Source organism: Macaca fascicularis, chromosome 7, assembly GCF_037993035.2.
Source record: "Macaca fascicularis isolate 582-1 chromosome 7, T2T-MFA8v1.1".
In the NCBI taxonomy this organism is placed as follows: Eukaryota; Metazoa; Chordata; class Mammalia; order Primates; family Cercopithecidae; genus Macaca; species Macaca fascicularis.
Window position 1 is genome coordinate 25,138,350 of NC_088381.1, and position 11,874 is coordinate 25,150,223.

General features: G+C 44.2%; 1 protein-coding gene across 2 annotated transcripts in view; it reads right to left on the reverse strand.

Moving 5' to 3' along the window:
- The window catches only part of FBN1 (fibrillin 1), a 236,321-nt gene extending 225,862 nt beyond the window's left edge, over positions 1-10,459 (reverse strand). The window contains exons 1-3 of one of the 2 annotated variants that reach the window (XM_073995762.1): positions 10,324-10,459; positions 9,351-9,695; positions 7,561-7,824 (exon numbers count right to left, since the gene is read on the reverse strand). In XM_073995762.1, the coding sequence (XP_073851863.1) occupies positions 7,665-7,824; positions 9,351-9,514 (324 nt within the window). In that variant the 5' untranslated portion in view covers positions 9,515-9,695; positions 10,324-10,459 and the 3' untranslated portion in view covers positions 7,561-7,664. Of the gene's footprint in view, positions 1-7,560; positions 7,825-9,350; positions 9,696-10,323 lie in introns of those variants that run through there. The other variant, XM_045395431.3, reaches the window with a different exon arrangement.
- Positions 10,460-11,874: the final 1,415 nt, after the last annotated feature.

The window sequence follows — 11,874 nt, forward strand, 5'->3', positions numbered from 1 at the left end:
TGCAACCAAAAAAAGTCACTTAAGTTGAAAAAGCAGTAGTCACAAGAAATTTAAAACTAGGATTTGATATAGGATAAGACACCCACAATGCAAACTTGACTATATTCCCAATCCAATTTTATTCTGTTGACAATGTGGCTACTCCATTTATAACAAAAATAATAATACAGTTCAGCTCATTACAACACCAATTCTATTAGCAATTGCAACCTATTTTTGCTTATTAGTTATAACCCCTAATTTAAAAAAATTGAGGTGGATTACACCAACAGATACATATATTTGAGGCTATAAATAGAAACTGAAAATAAAATTTCATACAGAAGAAAGTTAAAACATACCAAAGTTAATAAATTAGAGTGACTGCACATTAAATTTATTTTATGTATAATCTTAAAAGCTGATTTTCTTAAAAGCTAATGGAAAAAGGTTAGATGTTTTGAAATTCTCATATTTGAATAAAATAAAACATACTGGTTCATTAGGAACTTTAATCTTATTCCTGACAGTTGTGAGTTCTTTAAATGCAGAACTGTGGACAAACTAAGAACAATGCCCTAACATTAATCTAACAGAATATGCAAACGCAATTATTTATGGAGCTTTTTCATTCTGAAGTTACAGCAGCAAAATACAAGGAGGCATCCCCAGTAGGGAACTAAGCCGATCGAACTTGACCAAGTTAGAATTAAAACTTAAAGCATCTGATTAGCCTTCTCAAAGATCTATTGCCCTGCAGTGGTAGCTGGTCTCCAAAGATGGCTCCACTTCCTCCCTTCCCGGCAGACGTGTGCTGCTCCTCACATTCAAAGGTAGGTCTTAATAGTCAGTCCACACCCTTGAATCTGGGTGAGGTCTATGACTTGGATGGAATTCCAGGTCATGCAATTCCAGGCTAAGTTTGAAGAAAGTCTGGTAGTTCCCACTTTTGTGCTCTTGAGAGATCCTGAGCTGCCATGGAAAAAGTCTGGCTATGGTGGAAAGACCATGTAGAGAGGCCATGTATAGAAAGGGGACAAGCTGAGACTACATAAAGGGGAATCAAGGAATCCAGCCAATGTCAAGGACATATGAGCCCACGTGACCCCAGCCAGCCAGCCCCCAGCCCTTCGAGTTAGCCTGCGGTCAATATGTGGGATTAACACATGTGACCAGGGTCAGGAGGCTGCTGTTCAAGATCCAGCCCCAACAGACACCCACTCTGAGCAAGGCCTAGTCGCTGCATCTGGGGCTCAGTCTCCCCGTTTGAAAAAAACACATTCAATGGCTCCATCCCGGGGGCAGGTTCAGGCAAGTGACTGCATGAGAGAGAGGGCTTTAAAACTTGGAAAGCCCCCAGCACAGCCAGACAAGTGGCTCTTTGCTTTCTTTATTCCCCACCTCAGTGGGTCCATTTAGATAAACCACACCCAAGTAAACAGGGCTGCAGGCGCCAGGGCCTGGTCACAGAACCAGATGCATATGTGAAGAAGTCATACTGCCTGTTCCAGCCCAACTGACATTGTGGGGCGCAGAGACAAGATTCCCCACTGTGTCCTGTCTAAATTCCTGAGCCACAGAATCATGAGAAATAATAAAATTGTTGTTTTAAGCCACTAAGTCTGGGGCAATTTGTTACGTAGCAATAAAATAACCCAAACACTCACAAATGAAAATACTTTGTTTCATGGTAGTAGAGGGCCTAGGCCTGATCTCATTTCCCTTTATTCTCTCTTTATGGTGCTACAATGATTTTGTATATGGTAAGTTTGAATATATATGGAGGTGGGAGCATTCTAGGTCCTCCTCCCCTTTGTCTTTCCCAACCAACTAGTCAAGTACTGTCTGCATTAATTCTGCAACCACCTGAGCCTCTTCTTTCTTCACCCCTTTCACTGAATTTGCTCCGCCCATCACGGACTCTCACTGTGACTCCTATATTAGCCTCCCAAATCCAAATCTTCCTGTCTTTAGTTTCTCTCCTCTCTATCTGTTTCTCTCCTCTCTATCTGATCATGTTCCTATCTTAGAATCCTTTACTAGCTCCCCGTCCTTGCCTTTCACAACCATCAGTGATGTTTATGTTTCCACTAGTCCCTCACCTTTCCCTAACAATGTCGCTACCTATGTATGAGCTCACAAGATCGCTCAAGGTTGCGAACTGCACAGCTCCAGGGAGCACTCGTTTCATAGACTACACTACAAACCATGTCACATGGAACCACGCCGTGCCAACCCTGCCCAACTGCAGTCAATGTCCTAAGACCACAGACACTTCATATCCCTTTCCCTTGATGTATTTTTCACTCATCTTTCCTTTATTTCTCAGCTATACTTACTCCAAGCACTAGTTTATATAGTTAACCATACCCAGTCAATCAGTTCATCAAAATTGCTGAGTTCAACCATCAAAAACTATTCTATTGAACACATGTCACATACCCAGTTCCTAGATGTTCCTAGAGATAAATAAAACAAGCAAGATCTCTGCCTTCAGCGAGTTCTCACTCCTAGTACAGAGTCACTTTTTATCATGTAGATCAGAGGTTGTTAAACTTTTTCTGTAAAGGACCAAAAAGCAAATGTTTCAGTTTTGTGGGCCATACTGTCTCTGTTGCAACTACTCTACTCTACTGCTGTAGGGAGAAAGCAGCCATACATAATAAGTAAATAAACAGGCATGGATTTGTTTCAATAAAACTCTGTTTTCCAAAAAAGTGAGCTTGTTGACCACTGATTTTTTTTTTTTTTTTTTTTTTTTTTTTTAGACAGGATCTTGCTCTGTGGCCCAGGCTAGAGTGCAGTGGCATGATCATAGCTCACTGCAGCCTCAACTCCCTGGGCTCAAGCAATCCTCCTGTCTCAGTCTCCCAAGCACTGGGACTACAGGAATAAGTCACCATGCCCAGCCCTAATAGACTTTCACTGTAAAGTCACTTCTGATCAATCCCATTCCCACAATGATGCTTCCCTTGGCTTGTAACAGCATCTGCCTTCAATAAATGTTGAGTCTTTCCACATAGCAATGGTGGGAGAAGATTCTTGGGAAATGAAGGTATAAAGGGCATGGGAAAAAATATGTACCATCTACAAGATTTATTGTAACTGAAAAGCAGTAAAATATTAAGATTAAGAGCTCCAGCTATGAAGCTAGATTTCCCAACTCTACCACTTACTAGTTTATGTCCCTGGAGTAATTACTGAAACTCTGCATCCCTTGCTTCTTCATCTGTTAAATGAATAAATAAGCTTAATCTTCCTCATAAAGGACTTAGGTTTTAAGGGAATTAGTATTTGCAAAGTACAATCGTAAGTGATACCTCAGAGCTTTTTTTTTTTTTTTTTTTTTACCATTATGGTTGCAATTTAATGTAAAAAATTGGGCTGAGCTTACAGGCAACCAAGGTAAAAAATGAAAAAGAAACAACTAAATAACTCGTATGACTGGTCACGATTTAAGACACATACCAATTTCCACTGGAAAGAGAAATACTTCTTGCAACCCTATTCAGAGAGAAATTTCTCTCGGGGGACATGACAGCAAGAGGGTTCTGAACAACATAAGGAGCAATGCCTCCAGCTCAGAAGCCCAGATGACGCCCAGCAGGCTGCCTGCAATGGTTACCTACCACCCTCATACAAGTCAAGGTCTAATATTAAAATATAATACACACGCTATACAAAGTCCCATTGGCTCTAACATCCTATGATTCTTTCTGTTTTATTAATGCCTTTGCAGAAAGTTTCTTGTTGGACTAAATAATACTATGTGATTAACCATACTTAGGATTTGTGAACTAGCATGAAAGAATATTAGGAATTTTAAGTGGAATTTTACCAATGTCTTGGGCCTGCATTTTTGTCCGGTGGAATGAAAAACCAAAACCATAACTAAAATTAATGGAGAAAGAAAAGTTAACATTCAGTTTTGTCTTTAGAACTTAACCTCTGCATACCTTGGCTCTCATATCTGTGAAGGGAAGCTTATGAAAGCACCCAGCTTGTAGAGTGGCTGTGAGGATTCAATGAATTATCATATGCAAAACAGTAAGAACAGTGCTTAGCATATAGAAGTTATCTAAATGTTTCCTACCATGGCTGCAATTGGTACTATGTATTTGCTTAGACTTAATACCAGACCCCCTTTCCAAGGATGCTACCCTTCTGTGCACTTATGGTTCCTGAAGTACTCCCAGGATCATGGGGTATATGTCTCTGGCCTTCCACAGAACTAAACTCTAGCTGGCATTCAATCAGGCCTTCTTGAATTAATGAACTTTTTGAAACCCCACTTAATGATACATTAGTGGTAAAATGTTTATCATAGGATTCTTGACTTTGATGGTTTAACAATCTAACAATCTAACAAAATCGACTTGAACATCACGAGACACTAAACTGTCATGCGCCTGAGTTAGGCCACAGAACTCAGGCCTGATACATTATTGATGTCGGTTCCTTCAAAGAATCTCATGGGAAAAAAATTCTAAGTTGCTTAAGCAGGCCCATTTGCTGGGTTCGCATTTAAAAACAAAGAAATTGTTAAAAGAATGTATTTCTCTTTCAAGAAAACATTTTTAAAATCTTATTTTCACATTGAAAATAAAGCTAAAACTCCCAAAGTGGTTAGGCTGATTGTCTGGCTTACTGGAAGAAAACCAACAAACTAGTACATGAATACTGTAATAATTTTTTAGTATTTTGCTTGATTAGAGTCATCAGTATAATACTATAATTTTTAAAGTATGTGCTCCACAAAACAATAAAGGAACATTTTAATATTCTTTAAAATTCCAAATAAAGCTGAAGGGAAGTCTGTACTCCATTTCCATCAGCTGTCATCTCATTTCACCATAGGCTGATGTATGTTTTAATTAATTTGTATTACCAACTTACACATTTTTATAAACAACCTCTATGTCTTCAATGTTACAAAATGAGTCCCGTAAATAAAGAGTTTGTCTCTACCTTCTTGTTTCATGTGTGGAATTGCTGAAATCTTCTATTTAAGAATACTAAATCCTTTTTTTAAAAAAAAATTGTGTCCCAATATTTTAGTTTAATCTTTTCAATAAATGGAAACTATACCTCTGCAGGAATCTTTTCCCATACTTAATTATTAGCCCATCTGACTTCAGGTGAAGTCTTAAGGTCCCCTTTACAAAGTAAAATGGACTTTATAAAGTCTACAAAACTTTTTCTGTATTCCCTATTACAGTTCTTTATTTTAATAACAGACTTCTACATAATTAATCCCTTGGAGTTTGCCATCACATAATCTACCCTGGGTATGAACTGTTCCATGTGTATTTTTCTGGCAAGAAGACCTCTGGAAAAAAATAAACAAATAAACAAAGACCAAAAGGAATCGCACACATTGACAAATTGTGTCAAATACAACAGGTCTCATGTACCTATAAACCACAGGACAAGGGCAGAATTCTCAATCCATCTTCTCCAAGGTTTGGGAAAGGAGATCTCACTGTGAAGAACGTTTCCCTTTGACAGGAAACAGTAATATTTCCTTACTTGGGAGCTAAAGCGATAAGGCAGTCATAAATAAATGGTGCATAACTACTGCTATTCAAGTACAGTTGGGTTTTTTTTTTTTTTTTGGACTGTCTCCCACACTTTTTGCCTAATCACAGTTTAGAATTTAGCTGAGAAAAATTCCTATGAATTGAAATTCAAACAAATAACATTAGGATTGTATTATTTTTCATAAACCCATTTCACATATCAAGCAGTGCCCAAGCAAAAGAAAACTACTATACATGTATTATTTCACACAGTTTTGAAACTTGAACAATTCTCATTTGAAAATAGAAAAAAACACAATTTTTGCAGAGTGGATGGGGACCACACTGATTCCTTTTTTAAAAAGGATTTCCTGTAAAAACAGAAATTGGCAATTTACTCTAAGAAAACACAGCAAAAGCTGGGAAGAAACTCGAGGATGCCTAAATTTCCACTGTGGAACAACTTTCGCTGCCCAGTGGGGAGACAGGAAAAAAAAAAAAAAAGGAACACCTGCAACAGGGTGGGAAGAGAGGAAGATAAGCTGGGACTACACATCCAGTGAGCAGAGAATGAGGCCGGTTTCTAATCCAGGAAGAGAGGGAGCTGGCAAGAAAGGAACATATATGTGTGTTTTAAGAAGAATAGCAAAGCGGATTTTGTAGTCACCTGCCACATCAGAGAAAACCAAGAAGGCAGTATTTGCTGGAGAGAAGGAACCAGTGCACAGCAGATACTGATGAGTTTAAAGCACCTTTTAACTAGAGGAAAGATTAGTGAGGTGCTGAAAGTTGCTGCCACCAACTGGGCATCAGGCAGACTCGGGGGTTACAAATCACTTTCACTTCATAAACTGTGCATTTCCAATCAGAATGGTAAACAGGTTTCACTATAGTCAAAGAGGTGAGTTTTGAAGCTGGTAATATTTTAACAGACAAAAACAGAAATTTTAAGCAATAACTGGAAAAATGTAGTACATAACTGCTTTTTCTGGTGATTTATACAGCAGGGCACCATTAAAGGATTTATTCATATGAGACTGTAATGGCAATAAGCAGAGGGAATAAATTTAAAATGTTATTCAAATTTTACACGAGAAATGGGGTTTGCTTAAAATCTATGGGAAAGCCTTTGATCCAGCAATTCTATTTTTACTAATTTATACCACATATAAACATGTGTATGTAAACACAGGTATGCAGAAGAAAGTTGGTAATAGCGAAAGACTCAATGTAATCTAAAGAGCCATCACTAGGGAACTGTTTCAGCCACATAATGAGGTTCTATACAACAAGAAAATGGGGTCGGGTGCGGTGGCTCACACCTGTAATCCCAGCACTTTGAGAGGCAGAGGTGGGCGGATCACTTGAGGCCAAGAGTTTGAGACCATCCTGGCCAACATGGCAAAACCCCATCTCTACTAAAAATGCAAAAAATTAGCCAGGCTTGGTGGCATGCACCTATAATCCCAGCTACTCTGGAGGCTGAGGCAGGAGAATCACTTGAGCCCAGAAGGTGGAGGCAGTAAGCCAAGATTGCACCATTACACTCCAGTCTGGGCAACAGAGCAAGACTGTGTCTCAAAAAAAAAAAAGAAAGAAAGAAAGAAAATGCACGTAGTAGATCCATATGAGTTAATAGATGGATGAATTAAAGATACATAAAAAGTAAAGTTCAGAATATTGCATGCACAGTATATTCCATGTATTAAAAAGGATACACACACACATATGTGTGTATGTATACATATATATTTATGTGTTTATCTGTACATGCATACATATGCCTATAAGATTTATAGAAAAATACCCAAGAAAATGGTCTCTGAAAGATGACAGGGAAATATTTTTAATTGTATATATTTTTAAATTATTACTTTCACCCCCACCCTGTGTGTGTGTGTGTGTGTGTGTGTGTGTGTGTGTATAACTTACTATAAAATCTTATAGTTAACATGAGAATTAGGAACACACATAATTACAATTCTATTAATACCCTGTTTTTAGGAAGGCTTTAAAAATAGTTTGCAATAGGATAAGGTCTGTGTTAATGATCAAATACTGTGAGGAGCACGAGAGGTATCTCTCTATAATCACAAACAAATGTAAAACCAGACAGAGAAAGCAGTGAGTAAAAGTGTGGCATCCTGTTAAGCAACAAAGTAAAGCTTAGTTTCTTTTTTCACATTCAGTCTGTGCCTCCCAAGGGAACACCCTAGTTGGTGACAGCCCAGAGAAATGAGACAAATGTCTGACCAGGCCCCACACCTCCCTGAAGATCTTCAGCCACAGAATTAAACCCCCACTTCCTTTATATACAGGAGCAATTCTATCAGAATAGATATTAAGATAATATTATGTAGGAGAAATGTATTTTTGAAGGAAAAATACTGGACTAAATGAGGCCCTCTTGAGAACATATGAAAATCAGAGCCTCAGTCTACTTACTGAACTTGCCACGTGCCTTGCACACAGGACAATAAACGTCTGCTGTCTGATCAGGGTCAGGCTTACCATGATAAGCAAACTTCCTTCCAACATTATCGGAATTCTGGGTTTCTTTTCCAGAAAGGCCAAGATGGAACCGAATTAATCGTAACTATGTTCTGTGCTATTTTATCACAGCCTAAGTGCTTGGCTCTTACAATCATCGTGCCCCTTCTCCAGACTAGGAGTCAAAAACTGGTCTGGTGAGTTTACTGCACTTTTTCTTCTCGTATCTTCTCATATCTCATATCCACACAAACACAAATTTTACTACATATACATGACTGTAACACCCCATAACAAAAAAAGAGTCAGGGAAATGATCAGCCACGTATCCAAGTGGACACCATCACTTGGTGGCCCAGAGCCACATAATAAAGCTACAGATCCACTCAGGAAAAGAGCATCAGTCAGGATGGTAAGAATTTAATACAAAATCTCCCTATGTATACTGTCAGAGTTTACTTAACAGGCTCCTCCAAGAAGATAAACGGGGTCATTGACAGTCCATCCTGCTGTTTCCATGGAGGCTTTAACTTAAACAATTGCAGACAAATTTCTCTTAAAGGAAATGTATTCCCACTGTCCTTCAACACAGGAAAGTGACAACCCTTAGTCAACCCGCCTAATTTAAATCTTTCTGGCCGAAACACCTATAATAGCGGCATGGGAAGCCAGTGAAATGGTCAACTGAATGTACATAATACAAACACCATTAGTTAAAAATACCTCCTTAAGGCCGGCCACAGCAGCCTTACTGCTGCAGCGAAACGGAGAGCCCCACACAACCCAAAAAAACCAGTTCTCAGAACCACTTGCCCTGTTGTGCTTCCAGTGTAGACATCTAAAGGAAGCACTGCCCGGAAAACCCAATCCGTAATCGTAATAAGCATAATTTACGGAAGAGTCGACTACTCTTGTGATTTATCCTCTGACTCTCATGGGAATCCCTTCCTTTCCTTGCCCCCTTTCAAATACAGCATCTACCAAGATGACCCCAAGGAAAGTACTTTCCTCTAGACACAACCAGAATTGGTATTGCAGGGAAAGGAATGGGCTTCTCCTCTTATCCCACTCGCAACTCCTCCCCTTCTTCCTCAAGGAACCCTTCTCGCCTCCCAAAATCTGCCTCAACAATGGCCCAAGATTCCTTTCAATCCTGTCCTCTCCTTTGGGGCAGAAATCTTTGGGAGTAGGGGCAAGGTAGTTTAACCACGAACGGGGTGGGGACTAAACAACCCTAGCACCTCTAAGGTGCCCCCAGGAGGTCTTGCCAAGGAGTCTTCCACAGGGAGAATCATCCTGCCCGTTGTTCTGCATCTTGAAACTTGGGAGACCCACACCAAAGGAGGGGACCGGTTCCTTTACCCTTTAAGCGCGTCGTGTCCTCCGCCGCCTCTTCTCTTGGCCCGACTGGCTCTGGTTTCCTTCACGTTCCCAGCCTCCAAATTGGTGTCCGCCCCATGACTCGTGTAGGACGCTAAAAGCACGGTAAATCCCAGGAAGATCTCCAGCAGGCCCCCTCGACGCATGATGCCGAGCCGCCGCCGGCTCCCGCCGCCTCCTGCCGCGCCCGGGGCTCGGTCTGCGGCCGCCGCTGCGCCCTGAAGCGCACCGCGCCGCCGGGGTCCCGCTCTCCCGCCGCCCGTCCCCCGGGCCGGGCTCCTCCCGCCTTCTCCAGGCGCTGCTCCCACTTCAGGCGGCCCCTGCCAGCTGCAACACAGAGACAAATCCCCGAGGCGGGGAGACTTTCAGGGCATCGGGATGCTGAAGCCTCGCGGTCCCCATTCCCGAGCCCAACCCGTGCGCCGCCTGCGCGTGGCGCAGTTAATTTGGGTAAGGGAAGACCGTTTGGTCCACAGCTGGCTGGAAAGCCCAGGCCCCCGGCGGCAGCAGCCCCGGCCAATCCCTTGGCCTCCCGGGCCCCGCCAAAAGAGCGCAGCGCAAAGTACCCATGTCCCCAGAGATCCTAAGTCCCGGGCGAGCTCTCTGGGTTTATTTTTTTAGTGGCACGAATTGCGCGCGATGCGCGCTATAAACGCCCCACTCCTCAGCCTGCCCTCTCCGCCAGGCTGGAAGCCCGCCGCGCCGTCCCCGCCGACTCCGGGCGCTGCCACCGCCCCCCGAACATCTGACGCGGAGCCCGGCACCAAGAGCCCCGGGCCAGGAAGCCGTCAGGCAGGGGAGGGCCAGCGCCAGCTGTGGACGTTCCGGGACAGCCCCTCACCCCAGTCCCTGTCCCTGCCCTCGGCGCGGCGCGGCGCAAACGCAAAAGCCTCCGTGGCCGCAGCTCCAGCCCCGGTGGCTGCCCGACCCCCGTCGAGACCCAGGCTGCACCCACTGGAGAAGCGGCGGCTCCGACTCCCGAGGAGGCGGCGGCGGCTGCTCCCAGTCGTGGCCGCTACAGCCACTGCTCCGCTCCGCTCGCAGCTGTCCCAGCTGTGGCCGCCTGTCCGCTTGTGGCACCCACTGTCTCTGCCGCGGCTCCCGCGGCCCCCTCCTTTCCCCACCTCTTCAAGTATCGTCCGCGCAGCGGTTTCTCGCGAGAGAAATACTTTTTTAAAAAAAAGAAAGAAAAAGAAAATGACACCCCCTCCTTCATCCCCCTCATCACCACCCCACCCCCCGGCCCCATCCATCCTCCCTTTCCACTCCCCTTTGCCAGCCTCCGCCTCGGCGCGGGGCCTCTCGCTCGCAGGATTAGCGCAGTGGGAGGAGGCAGAGGTGATCAGGTCCTGCCCGGCCTGGGACTTTTTGTCTTGAGGTGGGGAGGCGAGAAATGGGAAGAGGTGGAGTAGCGGTTTTAGCCCGCTCTGCGGCTGGGAGGTCTAGATCCGAGATTAGCCTCTCCCGTGATCGGGGAAGCCCTGCCGCAGCAGAAAGTTGTTCCACCTGCGCCAAGAATGCGCGCTGGAGACGGCTGTCCCGGAGGCCCTGGCCCGAGAGGAGACCAGTCCCCGCTGCCTGCGCCTCCCGGTAGCGCGCTCCCTGCGCCTCTCCCGCCGGACACTCAGCAGACGCAGGAGGCCGGGAGGCTAAGACTGGGTGTGTCGCAGGCCGGGACCGCGGCAGGGGCTGCTGTGCCGACCGAGGAGAGGGCTCTGCCGCTCCCACTTGCCCCGGGTTGTGGAGAGCCCACTCCAGACGCGGCTCTTCTGAGGCTCAATTCAAGCCATCCAGGCCTGAATCCAGGATGCTCTCAGTCGGTGTCCAACCCAGGGGCCTGTAAATGTTGGAACCTAGGATTTAGGATGGGAGCGGTGAAGGGATGGTCCTCTTGCCCAGCCCAGATTAAGATTGGGGTTCATCTGGAGTACTCTACTTACACCCTCCCTGTCCCGTCGCCCTCCCACACACACAGCTGCCTCTCCCCAGGGTATGCACGGCACAGTGAATTTAGTGGCTTTGAAAGGTATAGTATTTGTGGCATCCTTATATGGATAATGCCCGATGATGCCTGCACCCTCTAACAGTTTAGGAAGGCCGGAAGTCGCACACTGGGTCCTGGCTGCTGTAACTGGAGACCCCCAGAAAATCCCCTGCAAGCGGCCACCAGCCCACTGTCGAGCCAAAAAAAAAAGCTCAGCACAAAGAGGTACCCTGGGAATGTATCCTGTTGAAAGGGATTTTCCTTATTTGTAATCGTTTGTAAAGGGGCCCAGAGAGTAGGGTAGAGAGACCTGAGCAAGTTATTCAACTTCTTTCCAATTATAAGATGGGACTTGTAGTGTCCACCACACAGGGTTATAATGGTGATGATGGACATGCTGAACTGCTATGATACATGAAGATGAAACAGTAAAACTGTGGGAACCATGAGCTGATCTAAAGCCGTAATCCTCTAAGTATGTGTGTGATCTACTTTAAGTCTCACCTGCAAAAGGTCTCTTAG